The sequence below is a fragment of the Ranitomeya variabilis genome, chromosome 1, assembly GCF_051348905.1.
Source record: "Ranitomeya variabilis isolate aRanVar5 chromosome 1, aRanVar5.hap1, whole genome shotgun sequence".
Lineage (NCBI taxonomy): Eukaryota > Metazoa > Chordata > Amphibia > Anura > Dendrobatidae > Ranitomeya > Ranitomeya variabilis.
The window spans coordinates 830,858,793-830,884,174 of record NC_135232.1 but is presented as its reverse complement, the minus strand read 5'-3'; the positions used below and the strand labels follow the sequence as shown (position 1 = coordinate 830,884,174).

The following is a 25,382-nucleotide window of genomic DNA, read 5'->3' as shown; positions in this document are numbered from 1 at the left end:
GTCACTTGGTGACATTTATGACACGGTTACTTGGCGACATTTATGACACGGTCACTTGGCGACATTTATGACACGGTTACTTGGCGACATTTATGACACGGTCACTTGGTGACATTTATGACACGGTCACTTGGCGACATTTATGACACGGTCACTTGGCGACATTTATGACACGGTCACTTGGTGACATTTATGACACGGTCACTTGGTGACATTTATGACACGGTCACTTGGTGACATTTATGACACGGTTACTTGGCGACATTTATGACACGGTCACTTGGTGACATTTATGACACGGTCACTTGGTGACATTTATGACACGGTTACTTGGCGACATTTATGACACGGTCACTTGGTGACATTTATGACACGGTCACTTGGTGACATTTATGACATGGTCACTTGGCGACATTTATGACACGGTCACTTGGTGACATTTATGACACGGTTACTTGGCGACATTTATGACACGGTTACTTGGCGACATTTATGACACGGTCACTTGGTGACATTTATGACACGGTCACTTGGCGACATTTATGACACGGTCACTTGGCGACATTTATGACACGGTTACTTGACAACATTTATGACATGGTCCCAAGTTGCGACATTTATTGACACAGACACTTGGTGACATTTACGACATGGTCAGTCGGTTACGTCGCCCACCACACGGCCAATTATTAGATGTAACAAAGTCGCTGCGGAACTCTATGCCTCATTGAGCTGTGGCTGACACCAGACAGACGACGTCCATAATGTTCCCGAACGGACACCCCAGTGCACTAAACACACTATCCCGCACATCCCCTCAGTCACAAGTATTCACAGGACCCTCCATTGTGCACAGAGGGGGGTGCACCGTACAAGACAGCGCTATAGGAAACTTCTCGTCACTCTGAGGGACTGAGGCGCCCGGGGCTTACATATCCCTGTCCAGTCCTGTAGCCCCGGAGCTGAGGTGCACGGCTAGCCGCTCTCGGCCGCTCAGCATTTTCCTGTGTGTGCGGACTCCCCTCCCCCCTTTCCTGAGTTGCGAGGACCCTCCTCCCCTGTGGTGGCCATGTTCCTCCAGCGCTGGATGAGCAGCAGTCAGTGAGGCTGTGTGCAGCATCTGGCAGGATCGCATGCTCTCTCCCTTCCTTCCTCCATTCTCCTCCTCCAGCACCCGCAGGACAGCAGCATGGCCGTGGCAGTGGGCAGGCAGACAGTAAGTGGGCGCTGATTAGCATGGCATGTCTCCCTGTGCAGCATTATCATCCAAGCAGCCCTCGTGTGTCTCCATCAGTGACGACCAGTGCTGAGCCCAGGGCTCCTTTGTGTGGTGGATTCCTCCTGCCATGGAGAGCAGAGGATGAGCAGAGGCGTGGGAGTGAGTTATCTAAGGAGCCATGCCGGTGAGGAGGGCACACACGCTCCTCTCCTAGGTGCCCGTGCACACAGCACCAAGTGTTTTCAGCCTGGCTCATGTGTCATGAAGCTGTGCCAGCATCCTGCCTGGTTTACATACACAGTGTGTATCAGCCTGGGTAATGTGGGCCAGGAAAATGTGCCAGGCTGTTAGCCCTATTAAAGGCATGTGAGCCCTATTAAAGGCATGTGAGCCCTATTAAAGGCATGTGAGCCCAAGAGCTAGCAGTCAGAATACCGCCTAGTACTGGGGAACGCACTGATAAAATGGCATAGGTCACCCCTTGTCCTAACCTGCCTGCAGTGACGTGATGGGTGCCTTCTTTAGTGTATACTTGTGTGCTGCTGACAGCTGCAGGATGTTTTGCTTTTACAATGTTTGATTATTTACAAATAAGACACAACAATGACTGCAGAGGCCATGCCATGTGCAAAAGTCCCAATTCTGTGCCTCGCTCCTTTCCAAGTTCACAAAAGAAGATGTTCGTACTTGTAATAAAAGGGTGCGGTCCTTTCTCCTCTTCTCTGGTCCAAGCCTTGGAGTTTGCCAGAAGTCCCAGTAAGATGATAAGCCAAGGCTACGAGGGGCGCTTGTGATTTGGCATGTGGTAGCCCGCCAGAGGAGGTGTTAGAGGTTACAATATAAGATGTGAAGGCATCTCTTTGTTGGCTGCAATGGCCGGATGGAGAGGCCTCACCCCATCCCGCTCAGCTTCCCCCCTCATCCAGCCCTTGGACAAACAGTTATCATTTCCTCCCTGAGTGCAGCCTGGCTATCTCTGCTGTGTGGGCAGAGCGTGTAAATGGGAGCAAATAGAATTCTCCTTCAATTTTACAGAATGATAAAGGGTTTTTCTAGCTGTCACTCCAGTTCTTACTCAGAAGAGAGGAGGCTGGAAGAACAGTTAGAATAATTGATTTTCAAATGTTATTGGATCAGGACAGGAAAATCACCAAACTGAGAACCCAACATGCCCAGAAAGTTGTCACTGGGCCTTACTTTTTAGACTTTCTTGGTTATATCAAAATGTTTATGTACAAAGTATATCCTTTAGTAGGTGTATGACTTAAAGGGAACCCGTCAGTACGATTGTCCTGAGTGACCTACAGACAGTGTCAGGTCGGGGCCGTTATACTGATTACAATGATACCTGGTGATGAACTCCGTCTTGTGGTTGTTGTTTAATCTTTATTTTCAGTTTTGAGTTAATATTCTCGTGCTCTGGGGTGGCCTGTAGGGGGTCTTCATGTGGTGCTCTGATTAGGTATTCATACTGATGGATTCTGACAGGTCACTGATCCCTATTTTACATACTGAACATAATATGGTTTGAAAAAAAAAAATCACATTCATCAGGCAGGCACCTGCGCTGTGGCATGATACGGGGGATAATATGCATATTTATATCTTATTTAGGGCTGTCCCACACGTCCAGATAATTCCGGTACCGGAAAAAATCGGTACCGGAGTTATCCGTGTCCGTGTGCCCGTGAGCTCACGTAGGCCATACGTGCGGCACACGTGTGCCGCCCGTGTGCCAAGTGGGTACCACACGGAGCGTGTGGTACCCACGCGTGTGGTACACTGCATCGTGCTGAAGCCGCGATTCATATCTTCTGTGCAGCAGCGTTTGCTGCAGAGAAAATATGAATAATAGTGTTTAAAATAAAGATCTATGTGTCCCCCGCCCTCCCACCCCCTGTGCGCCCCCCCACCCCCTGTGCGCCCCCCCGCTGTTCTGAAAATACTCACCCGCTTCCCTCGTTGGCTGTCGCTGCTTCCTGGTCTGACCGCGCCTTCTACTGTATGCGGTCACGTGGGGCCGCTCATTTACAGTCATGAATAGGCGGCTCCACCCCTATGGGAGGTGGAGCCACCTATTCATGACTCTAATCGGCGGCCCCATGTGACCGCATACAGTAGAAGGGGCGGCCAGCACAGAACACTGCGAGGGAGGCGGGTGAGTATTTTCAGAACAGTGGGGGGGCGCACAGGGGGTGGGAGGGCGGCGGACACATAGATCTTTCTTTTAAACACTATTATTCATATCTTCTATGCAGCAAACGCTGCTGCAGAGAAGATATGAATGGCGGCTTCAGCACCATGTGGGGGGGACAGCGCTTACTGTAGCGCTGTCTCCTGCACGCCACACGGACTGCACACGGAGAAGGTCCGTGTGTGGTCCGTGTTTTACACGGACCCATTGACTTTAATGGGTCCGTGTAATACGTGCGCTCCCACGAACACTGACATGTCTCAGTGTTTGGCACACGGAGACACGGTCCGCAAAAAATCAATGACATCTGCACAGATGCATTGATTTTAATGGGTCTACGTGTGTCAGTGGCTCCGGTACGTGAGGAAACTGTCACCTCACGTACCGGAGCCACTGACGTGTGAAACCGGCCTTAGACATATAATTTTAAGAAATGTTTTGTTTTTTTTCAATCAAAATGGGCTGGTGGCGCCTGCACAGTAGCATCTGTCGCTTTCCAATAGATACTACTGCGCTGGCGCCATCTGGATGAAGCTTTTTTTTTTTGTCTGCCAAAATGGCGGTGGCGCCTCCACAGTAGCATCTATCGGAAAGCTGCCAACGCCATTTTGTTAAAAAAATAAAAAAATCTTAAACAAAACTATGCCTAAATATAATGTGCATATTATCACCTGTATCATGCTACATCGCAGGTGCCGTTGCCTGCTTGATGAATGTGATTTTTTTTTTTACAAACCATTTTATATTCAGTATCTAAAATAGGGGGCAGGTCACTGAGGGATCATTGACCTGCCATAAGCCAATACAGATGAATATCTAAGCAAAGCACCACATAAAGACCCCCCAAACAGGCTCACCCTGAAGTACGAGAATCTCATTAACTGAAAATAAAGATTAACCAACAACCACAAGACGGATTTCATCACCCAGGTATCATTGTAATCAGTATAACGGCGCCGACCTGACACTGTAGGTTAAGGTACCTTCACACGAAGCGACGCTGCAGCGATAGCGACAACGATGCCGATCGCTGCAGCGTCGCTGTTTGGTCGCTGGAGAGCTGTCACACAGACTGCTCTCCAGCGACCAACGATGCCAAGGTCCCCGGGTAACCAGGGTAAACATCGGGTTGCTAAGCGTAGGGCTGTGCTTAGTAACCTGATGTTTACCCTGGTTACCAGCGTAAAAGTAAAAATAACAAACAGTACATGCTCACCTGTGCGTCCCCCGGCGTCCGCTTCCTGTACTATGTGAGCGCCGGCCCTAACAGCAGAGCGGTGACGTCACCGCTGTGCTTTTACTTTCACTTTAGGGCCGGCGCTCAGTCAGAGCAGGAAGCGGACGGCAGGGGACGCGCAGGTGAGTATGTACTGTTTGTTTTTTTTACTTTTACGCTGGTAACCAGGGTAAACATCGGGTTACTAAGCGCGGCCCTGCGCTTTGTAACCCGATATTTACCCTGGTTACCAGCGTAAAACATCGCTGGTATCGTTGCTTTTGGTGTCAAACACGACGATACACGCCGGTCTGACGACCAAATAAAGTTCTGAACTTTATTCAACGACCAGCGATATCACAGCAGGATCCTGATCGCTGCTGCGTGTCAAACACAACGATATCGCTATCCAGGACGCTGCAACGTCACGGATCGTTGTCGTTCTCGTTGTAAAGTCGTTTCATGTGAAGGTACCTTTATGTGCACAATCCTGCTGACAGGTTCTCTTTAATGGGAGCCTGTTATCTCAGAAAAAATTACAATTCACCCCGTGGCCCTGTTTATTGTTTCCCAAAAATTAGGATATTTCCTACTGGAGCAACCCAATTTCACTCATGGGGCTCTGCTTGGAGTAGCTACAGTCACCGATCAGAGCACTGCTCACTGTACTGTGAGTGCAGCTATAAGCACGCCTCAACATTTTGATTGACAGCCCGCTCTGCAGCACATATGTGCACAGAGAGCTTTCAATTAAAGTGCCTGTTATTTTTCAGCTGCACTCACGGTATGAGTATTGCTGTGAGCGTTGACTGTGTGCACACCCCCTTGAGTGAAGGTAGGTGGCTCCCGGGAAATAAGTAAATTCTCTCCAGGTAGCTGCATCTTAGGTAAGACAGCATTGTAAGGGTAAGTTCACACAGGGCGTTTTTGCAGCGTTTTTTTGCGCTAATTTTCAGCTGCTTTTTACAGTACCAGCAAAGCCTATGAGATTTCAGAAATCTCATGCACACACATTGTTTTTTGTGTGATAAGTATTTTGTGCTTTGCTGTGTTTTTTGGACATAGAACATGTCACTTCTTTCAGCGTTTTTCCAGCGTTTTTTCAGCGTTTTCCACCCATTGACTTGAATGGATGGTAAAAAAACGCTGCAAATACGCAGGTTGACTTTTCTTGCAGCGTATTTGCTGCAGAAAAGTCAAGGATGTGACGTCACACTCTGCTCTGCCACATCTAGATAGCAGGCTGTATAATGCATCCATGCAGCCTGTCATCCAGCAGAGCGGACCCGATCCCCATTCGCTTGAATAGGGGGTCCGACAATATAGTGTTTGACACGCTGTCATATGCATGATAGCGCAGCAAACACCGCTTCTGATCGGTGGGGAAATCATCCCCGACGGTCAGAGGGCCGCGGCTCCCATGCTGTCAGTAAATTTCACTTCCGATCACTGGTGTCAGCTGATGAGACTACAGCTCCCATCATCTGACACCTACAGCCGCTAATTACAGTGAGAGCAAGAGCGGCGGATCGGAGTTTTCATCTGCCACTCCTGCGCTATAAATAAATAATTAAAAAAAAAAAGGCATGGGTTCCCCCCTAATTTTGATAACCAGCCATACAAAACTCACAGCTGGGGCTGCAACCCCCAGCTGTCAGCTTCAGCAAGGCTAGATATCATATAGAGAGGTCCTCACGCTTTTTTTAAAATTATTTAAATAAATAATTTTAAAAAACGGCACGGGGTCCCCCCCATTTTTGACAACCAGCCTTGCTAAAGCTCACAGCTGGGGGCTGGTATTCTCAGGCTGGTAAGGGGCCATTGATATAGCCCCCCCAGCCTAAAAATAGCAGCCCACAGCTGCCCAGAAAAGGTGCATTATATATTCTGGCACTTTGCCTGGCTCTTCCCAGTTGCCCTGTAGTGGTGGCAAGTGGGGTAATAAGGAGTTAATGTCACCTTGCTATTGTAAGGTGAAATTAAGCCGGCTTAGTAATGGAGGGCGTCAATAAGACACCTCTCCATTACTAATCCTATAGCAATTAAAGGGTTAAATAAACACACATGCAGAAAAAAGTATTTTAATGAAATAAAACACCACACAGTTTTGCAATCTTTTTATTATTCTGCCATTCCAAGCAAAGCCATCGATCTTCTGTAATAAAAATTAAATAATAAACCAACAGTATACTCCCTGATCCATCGCAGTCCAATATAACGAGTGTCCCACGCAGTATCTGGGGGAGATAAAGCTTACACCCGGGAGCGCTACTAATGCGACTGCTCCTGGCTGTAAACTACTGGGGAATGAATGAGACGCAGCGGGCGCAGGCTCAGTAACTAGTGGTGACGTCACTGAGCCTGCGCTCCCTCACTGCCTGACCTGAGGTAACCTCTGCACCGTGGGAAAATGCCAGGGAAGAGGTTACCACAGGTAATGTATCTATTCTATCAATCTATCCATTAATTCTATCTATTCTATCAATCTATCTATTCATTCTATCTACAGGAAGTTGTTTTTCTTCTCTGTGTGCACTCAACTTTATTGGCATGCACAAAGAGAAAAAAAAGCACCAAAAATGCACCTAAACCTGCGCTTTTGGCGCAGCTTCTTTCCTGTCAAGATGATCAGGTTTTGCTGCAGAAAAAAACCGCAGCAAAACCGCCTTGGTGAACTTACCCTAACACTACCTGCAGATTAACCCCGTATCTGCATGTAAATAACATTTTGCACAGTGTCATTTTCCCTTTAAGCCTTCCATGTACAATACATAGTGGCCTACCAAACAATTGTATTGTAGATTGCTTGGCCAACAGCCATGGTTGCGTCCCCGATACACAGGAAAAGTTGGCTTTGCCAAGCACTCCCGTGGCTCATCTTGCAGAGAACAAAATAACTGATGTTGGAAATCCGACATACCGGATCTTTCTCTCCCCAGAAATTATCTGTTTGGAAAGAATCAGGAGGTCACCATACAAATTAGACTGTCGGCTAATAGCGGCGTGTTTGTCCAATGTTAGTCTAATGTGTAGGAGGGTTTTTAGTGATCAAGGTAGATTCTTTTTTTTCCTGTATTTGATGACAGTCAGCCCACTGAAGAACACATATGTGAGTCTCTTGCCAACCCCAAATAGTTGATAACAGAGAACAATACACGTAAGACATGGATAAGTTGTAACTACATTGATCACTCACACCTCACGTTAGCACTAGTGATGAGCGAGTATACTCGGTACTCGAGATTTCCCGAGCATGCTCGGGGGTCCTCCGAGTATTTGTAAGTACTCGGAGATTTAGTTTTTCTTGCCGCAGCTGAATGATTTACATCTCTCAGCTTGATTACATGTGGGGATTCCCTAGCAACCAGGCAACCCCTACATGTACGTATGCTGGCTAATTACTGTAAATCATTCAGCTGCGGCACAGAAAACTAAATCTCCAAGTACTTACAAATACTCGGAGGGCCCCTGAGCATGCTCGAGAAACCTCGAGTACCGAGTATACTCGCTCATCACTAGTTAGCACCAGACTATGGAGTCACCCCAACGTTATGGCATTTCAACCCATATTGTTTGAAGAATTTGACCATAGCAACTTCCAAACCTGGTATATGAGTACTATAGAAGATACAGTTGAGTTGAACTTCAGGATTAGTTTTCCTCTAAAACGATGAAACAGTTTTTCTGCATATCTTGTATTTTTATTAAATATTTGTACTATGGCTGGGTATATATGCATTTCCTCATTTGTCTGTTGTGGATACTTGTCTGTACAGGAGTTGAAATAACATATAAGGGTTATCTGGCGTCTCTCGCTCTCTGAGGCACTTTCCCACACTCTAATAATGCACAGCTGTTATTGGTAAATTTCACTTTGAGAAATTGCTTGTCACTTTAATGTGGGAATGTTCAGCATCATATGTCATATGGGGTGATATTTCCACTAATTTGTTTCTAATTCTGTACATTTTCCCAGCTACTACATGTATGCAGGATTTTCTTACGCCCTCATTTAAACTTGAAATATATCCTGCAGAAAGGTGATACATTTTATTTATGAGACAACACTCTTAAAAGGTTTTTCCCAAAATCACAATCTAGTCTTAAATTAATTTATATTTATTAATTTGTGTCAAAACAACTCATTTTTAAATCTGTCCCATTTTGCACATATCAGACCTCCAAAAAGATGACCCTCTAGGCTCTATTTACCCTCCAGTTTCCATTGGAAATGTCCAGGTGAAGTCCAGTGCTCCAGATCGATCATGTGCTCCAGGTTGATCCTCTGCTTCCACCTCTGACTGTACTCCTGTATCCTACCATTAGAATAAACCTTGTGCACCTGTAGAGTACCCTGCGTGACTGAATTTATTTCTGCTATCTACATCAGTGTACGTGTCTTTGTGGTTTTACATCTTTGTTAGCTGGTTTCTAGCAGAGCTCAACTTTCCTGAACTCTTCCACAAGAGCTTGTAATTACTTGGCAGTGCAGAGCTAGGCTGTGTTTGTTGCCTCCTACTGACATATCAGTGATGCAAAACTGCAAATGCTGTTCTGTTGATACATATGGCAGAGGACTATCTTCTGCCATATGCATCAATACAGTGGCAATTGCAGTTTCATTTTGCTGATCTATCAGCAGATGGCAATAAGCACAGCTCAACTCTGCACTTCCTAGTGTTGTTAAAGGGAACCTGTCACCCCCAAAATCGAGGGTGAGCTAAGCCCACCGGCATCAGGGGCTTATCTACAGCATTCTGTAATGCTGTAGATAAGCCCCCGATGTATCCTAAAAGATGAGAAAAAGAAGTTACATTATACTCACCTTGGCGGTCCGATCTGATGGGCGTCGCAGTCCGGTCCCGGGCCTCCCATCTTCATAGGATGATGCCCTCTTCTGGTCTTCAAGCTGCGGCTCCGGCGCAGGCGTACTTTGTCTGCCCTGTTGAGGGCAGAGCAAAGTACTGCAGTGCGCAGGCGCTGGGAGAGGTCAGAGAGGCACGGAGCCTGCGCACTACAGTACTTTGTTCTGCCCTTAATAGAACAGACAAAGTACGCCTTCGCCGGAGCCGCAGCGTGAAGACCAGAAGAGGACGTCATCTGATGAAGATGGGAGGCGCCGGACCGGACTGCGACACCCATTGGACCGGACCGGGACCGCCCCTGGGTGAGTATAATCTAACCTCTTTCTCTCATCTTTCAGGATACATCGGGGGCTTTTTACAGCATTCCAGAACGCTGTAGATAAGCCCCTGATGCTGGTGGGCTTAACTCACCCTCGATTTTGGGGGTGACAGGTTCCCTTTAAGTTCTCTTCTGGAGGAGTGAATGAGAGCTGAACTCTGCTAGAAACCAGCTAATAATGCTGTATCACCACAAAAGACACTAAAGATAAAATTAGTCAGGCTGGGTACTGTTTAACCCCTTTCTGACATTGGACGTACTATCCTGTCGAGGTGGGGTGGGCCCGTATGACCACCGACGGGATAGTACGTCCAGCGCGATCGGCGGCGCTCAACGGGGGGAGCGCGGCCGATCACGGCCGGGTGTCAGCTGATTATCACAGCTGACATCCGGCACTATGTGCCAGGAGCGGTCACGGACCGCCCCCGGCACATTAACCCCTGGCACACCGCGATCAAACATGATCGCGGTGTGCCGTCGGTACAGGGAAGCATCGCGCAGGGAGGGGGCTCCCTGCGGGCTTCCCTGAGACCCCCGGAGCAACGCGATGTGATCGCGTTGCTGCGAGGGTCTCTTACCTCCTCCTCGCTGCAGGTGCCCGGATCCAAGATGGCCGTGGCATCCGGGTCCTGCAGGGAGGGAGGTGGCTTACCGAGTGCCTGCTCAGAGCAAGCGCTTGGTAAGCCTGCAGTGCTGTAAGTCAGATCGGTGATCTGACAGAGTGCTGTGCAAACTGTCAGATCACTGATCTGTGATGTCCCCCCCCTGGGACAAAGTAAAAAAGTACAAAAAAAAATTTCCACATGTGTAAAAAAAAAAAAAAAAAAAAAAATCCTAAATAAAGAAAAAAATATATATATATTATTCCCATAAATACATTTATCTAAATAAAAAAAAATAAAACAATAAAAGTACACATATTTAGTATCGCCGCGTCCGTAACGACCCCACCTATAAAACTATATCACTAGTTAACCCCTTCAGTGAACACCGTAGGAAAAAAAAAACGAGGCAAAAAACAACGCTTTATTATCATACCGCCGAACAAAAAGTGGAATAACACGCGATCAAAAAGACGGATATAAATAACCATGGTACCGCTGAAAACGTCATCTTGTCCCGCAAAAAACGAGCCGCGATACAGCGTCATGAAAGAAAAAATAAAAAAGTTATAGTCCTCAGAATAAAGCGATGCCAAAATAATTATTTATTCTATCAAATAGTTTTTATCGTATAAAAGCGCCAAAACATAAAAAAATGATATAAATGAGGTATCACTGTAATCGTACTGACCCGAAGAATAAAACTGCTTTATCAATTTTACCAAACGTGGGACGGTATAAACGCCTCCCCCAAAAGAAATTAATGAATAGCTGGTTTTTGGTCATTCTGCCTCACAAAAATCGGAATAAAAAGCGATCAAAAACTGTCACGTGTCCGAAAATGTTACCAATAAAAACGTCAACTCGTCCCCCAAAAAACAAGACCTCACATGACTCTGTGGACCAAAATATGGAAAAATTATAGGTCTCAAAACGTGGAGATGCAAAAACTTTTTTGCTATAAAAAGCGTCTTTTAGTGTGTGATGGCTGCCAATCATAAAAATCCGCTATAAAAAATGCTATAAAAGTAAATCAAACCCCCCTTCATCACCCCCTTAGTTAGGGAAAAATAATAAAATTAAAAAAATGTATTTACTTCCATTTTCCCATTAGGGCTAGGGTTAGGGCTAGGGTTAGGGTTAGGGCTAGGGTTAGGGCTAGGGTTAGGGTTAGGGCTAGGGCTAGGGTTAGGGCTAGGGTTAGGGCTAGGGTTAGGGCTGGGGTTAGGGTTGGGGCTAGGGTTGGAGCTAAAGTTAGGGTTAGGGTTGGGGCTAAAGTTAGGGTTAGGGTTGGGGCTAAAGTTAGCGTTAGGGTTTGGATTACATTTACGGTTGGGATTAGGGTTGGGATTAGAGTTAGGGGTGTGTCAGGGTTAGGGGTGTGGTTAGGGTTACCGTTGGGATTAGGGTTAGGGGTGTGTTTGGATTAGGGTTTCAGTTAGAATTGGGGAGTTTCCACTGTTTAGGCACATCAGGGGCTCTCCAAACACGACATGGCGTCCGATCTCAATTCCAGCCAATTCTGCATTGAAAAAGTAAAACAGTGCTCCTTCCCTTCCGAGCCTTACCGTGCGCCTAAACAGGGGTTTACCTCAACATATGGGGCATCAGCGTACTCGGGACAAATTGGACAACAACTTTTGGGGTCCAAGTTCTCTTGTTACCCTTGGGAAAATATAAATTTGGGGGGCTAAAAATCATTTTTGTGGGAAAAAAAAGATTGTTTATTTTCACGGCTCTGCGTTGTAAACTGTAGTGAAACACCTGGGGGTTCAAAGTTCTCACAACACATCTAGATAAGTTCCTTGGGAGGTCTAGTTTCCAATATGGGGTCACTTTTGGGGGTTTCTACTGTTTGGGTACATCAGGGGCTCTGCAAATGCAACGTGATGCCTGCAGACCAATCCATCTAAGTCTGCATTCCAAATGGCACTCCTTCCCTCCCGAGCTCTGCCATGCGCCCAAACAGTGGTTCCCTCCCACATATGGGGTATCAGCGTACTCAGGACAAATTGGACAACAACTTTTGAGGTCCAATTTATCCTGTTACCCTTGTGAAAATACAAAACTGAGGGCTAAAAAATCATTTTTGTGAAAAAAAAAAAAAGAATTTTTATTTTCACGGCTCTGCGTTATAACCTGTAGTGAAACACTTGAGGGATCAAAGCTCTCAAAACACATCTAGATAAGTTCCTTAGGGGGTCTACTTTCCAAAATGGTGTCACTTGTGGGGGGTTTAATGTTTAGGCACATCAGGGGCTCTCCAAACGCGACATGGCGTCCCATCTTAATTCCAGTCAATTTTGCATTGAAAAGTCAAATGGCGCTCCTTCCTTCCGAGCTCTGCCATGCGCCCAAACAGTCGTTTACCCCCACATATGGGGTATCGACGTACTCAGGACAAATTGCACAACAACTTTTGTTGTCTAATTTCTTCTCTTACCCTTGGGAAAATAAAAAATTGTCGAAAAGATAATTTTTGTGAAAAAATAAGATTTTTTATTTTTACGGCTCTGCATTATAAACTTCTGTGAAGCACTTGTTGGGTCAAAGTGCTCACCACACATCTAGATAAGTTCCTTAAGGGGTCTACTTTCCAAAATGGTGTCACTTGTGGGGGGTTTCAATGTTTAGGCACATCAGGGGTTCTCCAAACGCAACATGGCGTTCCATCTCAATTCCAGTCAATTTTGCATTGAAAAGTCAAATGGCGCTCCTTCCCTTCCGAGGTCTGCGGTGCGCCCAAACAGTGGTTTACTCCCACAAATGGGGTATCGGCGTACTCAGGACAAATTGTACAACAACTTTTGGGGTCCATTTTCTCCTGTTACCCTTGGTAAAATAAAACAAATTGGAGCTGAAATAAATTTTGTGTAAAAAAAATGTAAATGTTAATTTTTATTTAAACATTCCAGAAATTCCTGTGAAACACCTGAAGTGTTAATAAATTTCTTGAATGTGGTTTTGAGCACCTTGAGGGGTGCAGTTTTAAGAATGGTGTCACACTTGGGTATTTTCTATCATATAGACCCCTCAAAATGACTTCAAATGAGATGTGGTCCCTAAAAAAAAATGGTGTTGTAAAAATGAGAAATTGCTGGTCAACTTTTAACCCTTATAACTCCCTAACAAAAAAAAATGTTGGTTCCTAAATTGTGCTGATGTAAAGTAGACATGTGGGAAATGTTACCTATTAAGTATTTTGTGTGACATATCTCTGTGATTTAAGGGCATAAAAATTCAAAGTTGGAAAATTGCGAAATTTTCAAAATTTTCGCCAAATTTCCGTTTTTTTCACAAATAAACGCAAGTTATATCGAAGAAATTTTACCACTATCATGAAGTACAATATGTCACGAGAAAACAGTGTCAGAATCGCCAAGATCCGTTGAAGCGTTCCAGAGTTATAAACTCATAAAGGGACAGTGGTCAGAATTGTAAAAATTGGCCCGGTCATTAAAGGGAACCTGTCACCACGTTTTTGGAAGATGGGATAAAAATAGCGTTAAATAGGGGCAGAGGTGGGCATTACATTAGTGTGTTTGTTATGCGTTTATTACCCACCTAAGTTGCCGAAATACCTTTGCAAAGTCTCCGTTTTCGCCTGTCAATCAGGCTGGTCTGGTCAAAAGGGCGTCTTGTCTTCCCCCAGATTTTGCGTAGTTTTCCGTTGGTGGCGTAGTGGTGTGCGCATGCCCAAGGTCCCGAATCCTCTGCCAGGGGATTTAAAAGAGCGCGCTGTTCGTTTTCATTGGTGATCGGTGGGCGCGGCCATCTTCCTTTGGCCGCGCGTGCGCAGAAGCGGCGCTCTGCTGGCCGCGGCTTCAGGAAAATGGCCGCCGCGATATCCATCTGCGCACGCGCGGCATCCCACGGCCATTTTCCTGAAGCCGCGGCCAGCAGAGCGCCGCTTCTGCGCACGCGCGGCCAAAGGAAGATGGCCGCGCCCACCGATCACCAATGAAAACGAACAGCGCGCTCTTTTAAATCCCCTGGCAGAGGATTCGGGACCTTGGGCATGCGCACACCACTACGCCACCAACGGAAAACTACGCAAAATCTGGGGGAAGACAAGACGCCCTTTTGACCAGACCAGCCTGATTGACAGGCGAAAACGGAGACTTTGCAAAGGTATTTCGGCAACTTAGGTGGGTAATAAACGCATAACAAACACACTAATGTAATGCCCACCTCTGCCCCTATTTAACGCTATTTTTATCCCATCTTCCAAAAACGTGGTGACAGGTTCCCTTTAACGTGCAAACCACCCTTGGGGGTAAAGGGGTTAAGAGCAGAGATTGACTACTACAGCCAGACCGAAACATCTGAGTAGAGTTAGGCCTGGGGAGGGTCAGTACTATCTGCTTTTATTAATTTACATGACAGCTAACGTTTGTGATCCACATTTTGTAAGTGGAAAACCCCTTTAAAGAGGACCTGTCACAAGACCAAGTGGTCAGTTTTTGCTCTTATTTTATTCTTGCTGCTCCCTTGAGTTTTTTTTCTTTTTAAATTTGCCATATGGAACCAGAGATACAGGTTTTTATGTAGTGCTAATTTTTATGGTTTGTACCAAGGGGGTGTTACTTACAGGATAATTATGCAGTGCAACCTAAAGACAGGTCACCAGAGAATCCTGTGAGCCACGCAGGGCTGTGGAGTCGTTAAGCCTAACCTCTAACTCCAACTAGTGATGAGCGAGTACACTTGTTACTCGAGTTTCTCCCAGCATGCTCAGGTGGTCTCTGAGTATTTTGGCGTGCTCGGAGATTTAGTTTTAGTCACCTCAGCTGCATGATTTGCGACTGCTAGACAGCTTGAATACATGTGAGGGTTGCCTGTTTGTTAGGGAATCCCCACATGTGTTCAGCCTGTCTAGCAGTCGCAAATCGTGCAGCTCAGGTGACGAAAACTAAATCTCTGAGCACAACCAAATGCTCGGAGACCACCCGAGCATGCTGGGAGAAACTCGAGTAACAAGTATACTCGCTCATCACTAACTTCAACCTCTCAATTTCTCTGACTCCGACTCCCCAGCACTGGTCACTACTGAGCATGTACAGTTAGGTCCATATATATTTGGACAGAGACAACATTTTTCTCATTTTGGTTATAGACATTACCACAATGAATTTTAAACAAAACAATTCAGATGCAGTTGAAGTTCAGACTTTCAGCTTTCATTTAAGGGTAGCCACATTAAAATTGGATGAAGGGTTTAGGAGTTTCAGCTCCTTAACATGTGCCACCCTGTTTTTAAAGGGACCAAAAGTAATTGGACAGATTCAATAATTTTAAATAAAATGTTCATTTCTAGTACTTAGTTGAAAACCCTTTGTTGGCAATGACTGCCTGAAGTCTTGAACTCATGGACATCACCAGACGCTGTGTTTCCTCCTTTTTGATGCTCTGCCAGGCCTTCACTGCGGTGGTTTTCAGTTGCTGTTTGTTTGTGGGCCTTTCTGTCTGAAGTTTAGTCTTTAACAAGTGAAATGCATGCTCAATTGGGTTGAGATCAGGTGACTGACTTGGCCATTCAAGAATATTCCACTTCTTTGCTTTAATAGACTCCTGGGTTGCTTTGGCTTCATGTTTTGGGTCATTGTCCATCTGTAGTATGAAACGATGACCAATCAGTTTTGCTGCATTTGGCTGGATCTGAGCACACAGTATGGCTCTGAATACCTCAGAATTCATTTGGCTGCTTCTGTCCTGTGTCACATCATCAATAAACACTAGTGACCCAGTGCCACTGGCAGCCATGCATGCCCAAGCCATCACACTGCCTCCGCCGTGTTTTACAGATGATGTGGTATGCTTTGGATCATGAGCTGTACCAAGCCTTCGCCATACTTTTCTTTTTCCATCATTCTGGTAGAGGTTGATCTTGGTTTCATCTGTCCAAAGAATGTTCTTCCTGAACTGTGCTGGCTTTTTTAGATGTTTTTTAGCAAAGTCCAGTCTAGCCTTTTTATTCTTGACACTTATGAGTGGCTTGCACCGTGCAGTGAACCCTCTGTATTTACTTTCATGCAGTCTTCTCTTTATGATAGATTTGGATATTGATACGCCGACCTCCGGGAGAGTGTTGGTCACTTGGTTGGCTGTTGTGAAGGGGTTTCTCTTCACCATGGAGATTATTCTGCGATCACCCACCACTGTTGTCTTCCGTGGGCGCCCAGGTCTTTTTGCATTGATGAGATAACCAGTGCTTTTTTTCCTTCTCAGGATGTACCAAACTGTACATTTTGCCACTCCTAATATTGTAGCAATTTCTCGGATGGGTTTTTTCTCTGTTTTCACAGCTTAAGAATGGCTTGTTTCACCTTCATGGAGAGCACTTTTGACCGCATGTTTACTTCATAGGAAAACCTTCCAAATGCAAGCACCACACCTCAAATCAACTCCAGGCCTTTTATCTGCTTAGTTGAGAATGACATAATGAAGGGATTGCCCAAACCTGTCCATGAAATAGCCTTGGAGTCAATTGTCCAATTACTTTTGGTCCCTTTAAAAAACAGGGTGGCACAGGTTAAGGAGCTGAAACTCCTAAACTCTTCATCCAATTTTAATATGGATACCCTCAAATGAAAGCTAAAAGTCTGAACTTCAACTGCATCTGAATTGTTTTGTTTAAAATTAAATTGTGGTAATGTCTATAACCAAAATGAGAAAAATGTTGTCTCTGTCCAAATATATATGGACCTAACTGTATATAAAGTGCAGCACAAATTCATATCAACTTAAAGCCCAGAACCTTAGATCCAGAACGGAACAGACATAGGACATTTGATAACGTTCCCAAATTCTTATGAAAATATTTACAGCACATCCTGCATTGTACTACTGTACCCAATTTATTATATATTTTAGGAGTCAGAGTCGGCCCATTTTATACCTAGTCTGACTCCACCAAAATGGACATCGACTCCGACTCCACAACCCTGCAGCCTTGGCCCCTTGGTAGAGATAAGTAAAATTAGCACTGGATAAAAAGCCCATATTTCTGAAACCATATTGCATATTTAAAAAAAAAATAAAAAAAATACAAGGGAAGCAGCTGGAATAAAATAATGCCAAAAACTGTCCACTTGACCTGGTAGCCGATCCTCTTTAGCAAACTTGACTACTATAGTGCTTGATAAGTTAGTGCTACTGAGAATTTAATGTACATATCAGTTCCCATCATGGCCTCAAACTTTCACCAAGGCATAGGAGTGCAAATTATTTGTCATGGAGGCTAGCGTTACTGGCTTGACGCTGTAGTATGCCTGCATTTTGATGTTTTGGGCAAAATGAGTGAAGATTAGTGTTGCGCTCCATTTTTTATTCAGCAAGACTGTTTGAAACTAAAGACTGCAAGTTGTCTAGCAAAATATTGCTTTCACCATAGAATATTATTTGAACTTGGCAAGCAATTTTGATAGTAGCATAAATACCAAGCAATAGGATATATTAATTGCGTTATTGGTTAATTGCCAAACATCTTTTAATGACTGGAAGTGGGACATAGGGTGTCACCAGGATGTCATTGCTGATGTCATCAGGCACACCCATAGCAATTGGCTCTTCCTTCCTTTGAGAATGATAAATCAGGCAAGATGAATGTATGCAGGAGTAGTTTAGTCTTTGAGGATTTGTTACAGTAATTCAGCATTGTCGGCTTTTCTCTTTTGAAGTTTGAAATGTATTTTTCCAAAAGAAGAACAAAACTCATTGACGTGGTTCATCTTATGGTTATTTCTATGTATTCACATCAAATTGCTGGTGTGCAATGTGCTTATTGTTATATTGCATTTTTCATAGCAATAATGTATATTTCAACATGCTTGTATGTCCCAATTCTTCAAAGCGATTTTGCCAGAATTCTGGTGTAAATTGCTTTGAAAAGACGTAAAATATCTGCACAACTTACATTTGCGAAAAGATTTGGTGACTTTTGGCTTTGTTACGCCAGTTTCTCCGAGCTGCACCAAAATGGGACAGGAGCACGGCAGCGAGGATGTGACGCTACAGCTCATGTAATTCTTTCTCCAGATAGGGGTTGGAGTAAGAAATGTGATAAAGAAAATGGAGACACACAGCACTCGTTGGATGCTCCTGATTCATTAAGAGTAGTGATGAGCGAGTGTGCTCATTACTTGAGTTTTCCGAGCATACTCGGGTGTTCCCTGAATATCTTGGGCGTGCTCATAGATTATGTTTGTGTCCCTGTAGCTGCATGATTTGCGGCTGTTAGACAGCCTGAATACGTGGGGGTTGCCTGTTTGTTAAGAAATCCCCACATGTATTCAGGCTGTCTAGCAGCCGAAAATCATGCAGCTGCAGAGACAAAAACATAATCTACGAGCACGCCCAAGATACTCAGGGAACACCCGAGCATGCTCGGAAAACTCGAGTAACGAGCACACTCGCTCATCACTAACAAGCACATTCAACCGTAATCCAGCACAATTATTTAAAAAAAAAATGGATATACTTTCTTTGCTGACAGCCCTAATATTCCTCCCATTTCTTCTTTAAATTGTATCCTTTAAGGATAGAGCCACATGGCAACCTTTGTCACGTTGCACAATGATTTTCGTGTTGCACTGCAATATCACGTCTAATAATTTGCAGTCTACCTTGATATAACAGTCAGAAAAAAGCAGGTCTGTGAAGTCACAGTTGGGGTCGGAGTTGGGAAATTGGGGAGTCGGTGGTTTGGCTTACTGACTCTACAGCCCTAGTTAAAAAAAGTCAACCCTGTCGGACTTTTAGTAACTAGTGACATGTAATTTTGCCCTCAGACATTTCAGTGTACGTTCGTTGTCTGCGACTTGTGACTCAAACGCCTGCCTGCAATTCGATTGTTTCATTACAAAATTATAGAATAGTTGCATGACAAGTCACAGACATGTTGGACAAATGTTTTTGGTTGTACGACTTGTCTGAAGTTTGCGGTCGCACAATCATTGTCGCCCTAGAGCCAAATACCCAAAATTAGAAAGGAATCCCTAGAAAGGAATTTAAAAGCAAGTGCAAGGCAACGTCTTCTTTAAATATAAGCTATTTATGTAATTCATCTTAAGAAAAAAAAGATAATGAATACAAATATGTTTTTTAGGTACCTAGATGCTGGCCTTTATCTCTTCTGACCATTCATGTGTTCTGTGTGGGGAGAGCAAAGTTAGCCAGTGACAGACTTATGGCAGCAGCTTATTTGCCTGAAGAACAAACGGATGAGGCATTTAAATTTAAACTGCGAGACCCTCATGTCATCTGTTTTGAACCCGCTGAAATCGGCACATTTAGACAGCAGAAGCTACAATCCATTAAGTATAGATACCCCGAAATTCAGCCAAAAACAATCTGGAAACTAGATTTTACGTCAAAATGGCAGATTTTTTGAAATTTTTACAGTAAAACCGCTCTTGGCTCACAAAACTGGGTAGTCATGAATGCTCAATGGGAAAAAAACGCATGCTGCTGTGGTTCTCGCATGCATCACGGTCATGTCTTGGCTGGTATTCAACTGTTTCAGGACTGTTTTATTGGTATCCAACCTTGCTTCCCTGAAAGGGATTGTCCGGTCAAAATTGATAAGTCTGCAGTCACTCTGTGTAATTGCAGACTTATCAATCCCTTCATGGTATGCACTGTGTGCTTCGAGGATTCACCGATTTATGAGGTGGGAATGGCGGTGATATGTGCAGTATGCATATTACCGGGCAGAAGCTGTCTAGTGGGCGCAGTCTTGCGCCATACACTTGTATTGAGCGTGAGCGTGTCCCTTACAAGGGTACTGAGCTAGCCCACCCTCCTTGGACGGCCATGTCACTTGAAGGGGCGCGGCCTCTCTCAATACAAGGGTATAAGGCCAGAGTCACACTTGAGAGGAATACGGACGAGTGCTATGCGAGAAAAAAATCACAAAGCACTCGGATCACTGTTAATCTATAGGGCAGCTCCCATCACCGTTTTTTTTTCTCGGCCGTATTGTACATGCGAGAGTCTCGCCAATGCAAGTCTATGGGTGCGAGAAAAACTCGCACACCACACGGACCATCAGTGTGACTTGTGAGAAATACGCAAGCATTTTCCTCATTTCACCCCATTGAGCCATTAAATTCAATGAGGAAAAGCAATGAGAAATTTATGTCATACGGATGTCATACGGATACATAGATGCGAGTAAATCGCATTGCGAACGCATTACACACTGATGACCATACGGAGATCATTGGTGCGATTCTCGGCTGACCGATTTTTCATACGACAAGTGTGACTCCAGCCTAACTCATACATACCCTCCGGTCCCGTCTCAGAAACAGGTGAATCATCGTAGCCCACAGTGTGTGCCCTGGGAGATTCAGAAGTCACACAGAGTGACTGCAGACTTATCAATTTCAACCCCTTCTTTATTTTTTTAATAAACCCTTTTCTGACTTCCGACGTACTGTCCTGTCCATGTGACCCAGGCCCGTATCACCATAGACGGGATACTGTTATGGTTACCCCAATGACCAGGGGAATAAAAATACAAAACGGACTAGCTCTCGGGTGATGGAAACTAAGGTCGACCGTGACCTGAACCTGACCCAACACTTACAGTAGCCGGGGGATGTACCTACGATGCCCTAGACACCACGCGCCAGCCGGAGATCTAACTACCCCTATAAGAGGAATATACAGGCCTGCCTTACCTCCAGTGAGGAACCCCAAAAGATGATAGTAGGCCCCCACAGATATTGACGGTGAGTTCAGAGGAAATGACATACGTAGGATGAACAGCAGATTTAGCACAGTGAGGTCCGCTTACTAGATAGCAGAAGGACAGGAAAGTGTTACTTCACGGTCAACCTAAAAACACTATTCAAAAACACCATCCAAAAACTACTTTAAACTCCAGTGACAACTCATGCCACTGGAGTAGTAATTTTCTGTCCACAAGAGCTTCCAGCACTGAAAGGTCACATTGCAGATAGCTGGACAAAAATAGCAAAACAAGAAACAAAAATTCAACTTAGCTGAACTGGAACTTGAGGCAGGTGAATGCAACAGAATGCTACTAGCACATTGTTGGCCGGCATATGACTAACAGCCAAGCAGCCTTAAATAGGAAACTCCCCTAGAGGGTGGCGACAGGTAATCAGAGATGGAGGAAGGCACATAAGAGACACTACCATAACAGACCACCGGGGGAGCCCACAAACCGAATTCACAACAGTACCCCCCCCTTAAGGAGGGGGCACCGAACCCTCACCAGAACCACCAGGGCGATCTGGATGAGCACTATGAAATGCACGAACCAAATCGGGAGCATGAACATCGGATGCTGTCACCCAAGAATTATCCTCCTGGCCATAACCTTTCCACTTAACCAGATACTGAAGTCTCCGTCTGGAAACACGGGAGTCCAAGATCTTTTCCACCACATACTCCAATTCACCCTCAACCAACACAGGAGCAGGTGGATCAGCAGAAGGAACAACCGGTACCTCATACCTCCGCAATAATGACCGATGGAAAACATTATGGATATTAAAAGATGCTGGGAGGTCCAAACGAAAGGACACAGGATTAAGAACCTCCAGGATCCTATAAGGGCCGATAAACCGAGGCTTAAACTTAGGAGACGAGACCTTCATAGGAACAAATCGAGAAGACAGCCACACCAGGTCCCCAACACAAAGACGAGGACCAATACGCCGATGACGATTAGTGAACTGTTGAGTCTTCTCCTGGGACAACTTCAGATTGTCCACAACCTGTCCCCAAATCCGATGCATCCTATCAACCAGAGCATCCACTCCAGGACAATCCGAAGACTCCAATTGACCGGACGAAAACCGAGGGTGAAACCCTGAATTACAAAAAAATGGAGAAACCAAAGTGGCAGAACTGGCCCGATTGTTAAGGGCAAACTCTGCCAACGGCAAAAAGTCAAGCCAATCATCCTGATCAGCGGACACAAAACACCTCAAGTAAGTCTCCAAGGTCTGATTAGTACGCTCAGTCTGGCCATTAGTCTGAGGATGGAATGCAGACGAAAAAGACAAATCGATACCCATCCTGGCACAAAACGTCCGCCAAAATCTAGACACAAACTGAGTACCCCTGTCAGACACTATATTCTCAGGAATACCATGCAAACGCACCACATTCTGAAAAAATAGAGGAACCAACTCAGAGGAGGAGGGCAATTTGGGTAAAGGTACCAAATGAACCATCTTAGAAAAACGGTCACAAATCACCCAGATGACAGACATCCTACGAGAAACCGGAAGGTCAGAAATAAAGTCCATAGAGATGTGCGTCCAAGGCCTCTTAGGAATAGGCAAGGGCAACAACAACCCACTGGCCCTAGAACAGCAGGGCTTGGCCCGAGCACAAACATCACAAGACTGCACAAACATGCGCACATCTCGAGACAAAGAAGGCCACCAGAAGGACCTAGACACCAAATCCCTGGTGCCAAAAATTCCAGGATGACCTGTCAACGCGGAAGAATGAACCTCCGAGATAACTCTACTGGTCCAATCATCAGGGACAAACAGTCTACCAGGCGGACAGCGATCAGGCCTATCCACCTGAAACTCCTGCAAAGAACGCCGCAGGTCTGGGGAGACAGCTGACAATATCACCCCATCCTTCAGGATGCCGGTAGGTTCGGAATCACCAGGCGAGTCAGGCTCAAAACTCCTAGAGAGGGCATCCGCCTTCACATTCTTGGACCCAGGCAGATATGACACCACAAAGTTAAATCGGGAGAAAAACAACGACCAGCGCGCCTGTCTAGGATTCAGACGCCTGGCCGACTCAAGATAAATTAGATTCTTGTGGTCAGTGAGGACCACCACCTGGTGTCTAGCACCCTCAAGCCAATGACGCCACTCCTCAAACGCCCACTTCATGGCCAGAAGTTCCCGATTTCCCACATCATAATTTCGCTCAGCGGGCGAAAACTTTCGGGAGAAAAACGCACATGGTCTCATTACTGAGCAGTCAGGATCTTTCTGCGACAAAACTGCACCTGCTCCGATCTCTGAAGCATCCACCTCAACCTGGAACGGAAGTAACACATCAGGTTGGCGCAACACAGGAGCGGAAGAAAAGCGGCGCTTAAGCTCTTGAAAGGCCTCCACAGCCGCAGAGGACCAATTAGCAACATCAGCACCCTTTTTGGTCAAATCAGTCAAAGGTTTAGCAATGGCAGAAAAACCCGCTATAAATCGGCGATAGAAATTAGCAAAACCCAAGAACTTTTGCAGACTCTTCAAAGAAGTAGGTTGCATCCAATCACAAATAGCCTGGACCTTGACAGGGTCCATCTCCATAGATGAAGGGGAAAAAATATATCCCAAAAAGGAAATTCTCTGAACTCCAAAACTACACTTTGAGCCCTTTACAAAAAGAGAATTAGCTCGCAAAACCTGAAAAACTCTCCTGACCTGTTGAACGTGAGATTCCCAGTCCTCCGAAAAAACAAGAATATCATCCAAATACACAATCATAAACTTATCCAGATATTCACGGAAAATATCGTGCATAAAGGACTGAAAAACGGAAGGGGCATTTGCGAGACCGAAAGGCATTACCAAATACTCAAAATGGCCTTCAGGCGTATTAAATGCGGTCTTCCACTCATCCCCCTGCTTAATCCGCACCAAATTATACGCACCACGTAGATCGATCTTAGTGAACCACTTAGCCCCCTTTATGCGAGCAAACAGATCAGTCAGTAAAGGTAACGGGTACTGGTATTTAACTGTAATCTTATTCAAAAGTCGATAGTCGATACAAGGTCTCAATGAACCATCCTTTTTACCTACAAAGAAAAATCCTGCCCCTAGTGGAGACAACGAGGGGCGAATATGACCCTTTTCCAAGGATTCTCTGATATACTCCCGCATAGCAGTATGTTCGGGCACAGACAAATTAAACAAGCGACCCTTAGGAAACTTACTACCGGGGATCAATTCAATAGCGCAGTCACACTCTCTGTGGGGAGGGAGAGAATCAACTTTAGGCTCTTGAAAGACATCATAAAAATCTGACAGAAATGCTGGGATCTCAGAGGGAGTAGATGAAGAAATAGGAACCAAAGGTGCATCCCCATGAATACCCCGACATCCCCAGCTCAACACAGACATAGATTTCCAGTCCAAGACGGGATTATGAATCTGTAACCATGGTAATCCAAGCACCAAGACATCATGTAGGTTATATAATACAAGGAAACGAATAATCTCCTGATGGTCTGGGGTAAGACGCATAGTCACTTGTGTCCAATATTGTGGTTTATTACTAGCCAAAGGTGTAGAATCAATACCCTTCAGGGGAATAGAAACTTCCAACGGCTCCAAATCAAACCCACAACGCTTGGCAAAGGACCAATCCATGAGACTCAGAGCGGCGCCAGAATCCACATAAGCATTCACAGTAACAGATGATAAGGTACAAATCAATGTCACGGACAAAAGAAATTTTGACTGCAAGGTACCTGTAGAAAAAGATTTATCAACCTTTTTATCAAGCTTATTTATACGTTTAGAGCATGCTGATATAACATGAGCTGGATCTCCACAGTAGAAGCACAATCCATTTTTGCGCCTGTAATTTTGACGTTCGCCTCTAGACAAAACACGATCGCATTGCATATGCTCTAATGCCTTTTCAGAGGTCACCGCCAAATGGTGCACAGGTCTTTGCTCAGAAGACACCGCCATATGGTGCACAGGTTTTTGCTCAGAAGATACCGCCATATGGTGCACAGATTTTTCCTCAGAAGACCCCGCCATATGGTGCACAGATTTGCGCTCCCGCAAACGCCGATCAATCTGGATAGCCAATTTCATGGCATCATTCAGACCTGTAGGCACAGGGAACCCCACCATGACATCCTTCACGGCATCAGAGAGACCTTCTCTGAAATTAGCTGCTAAAGCGCACTCATTCCATCTAGTAAGCACCGACCATTTACGG

At 45.2% G+C, this 25,382-nt stretch overlaps 1 protein-coding gene across 7 annotated transcripts in view; it reads left to right on the top strand.

The window, feature by feature from the left end:
• The first annotated feature begins 1,052 nt into the window (after positions 1 to 1,052).
• SEPTIN11 (septin 11) overlaps positions 1,053 to 25,382 on the top strand; it is a 137,296-nt gene continuing 112,966 nt past the window's right edge. For 5 of the 7 annotated variants that reach the window (XM_077275643.1, XM_077275659.1, XM_077275677.1 and 2 more), the window contains exon 1: positions 1,053 to 1,216. In XM_077275643.1, the coding sequence (XP_077131758.1) occupies positions 1,190 to 1,216 (27 nt within the window). In that variant the 5' untranslated portion in view covers positions 1,053 to 1,189. The remainder of the gene's footprint in view (positions 1,217 to 25,382) is intronic. The other 2 variants (XM_077275668.1, XM_077275687.1) reach the window with 2 other exon arrangements.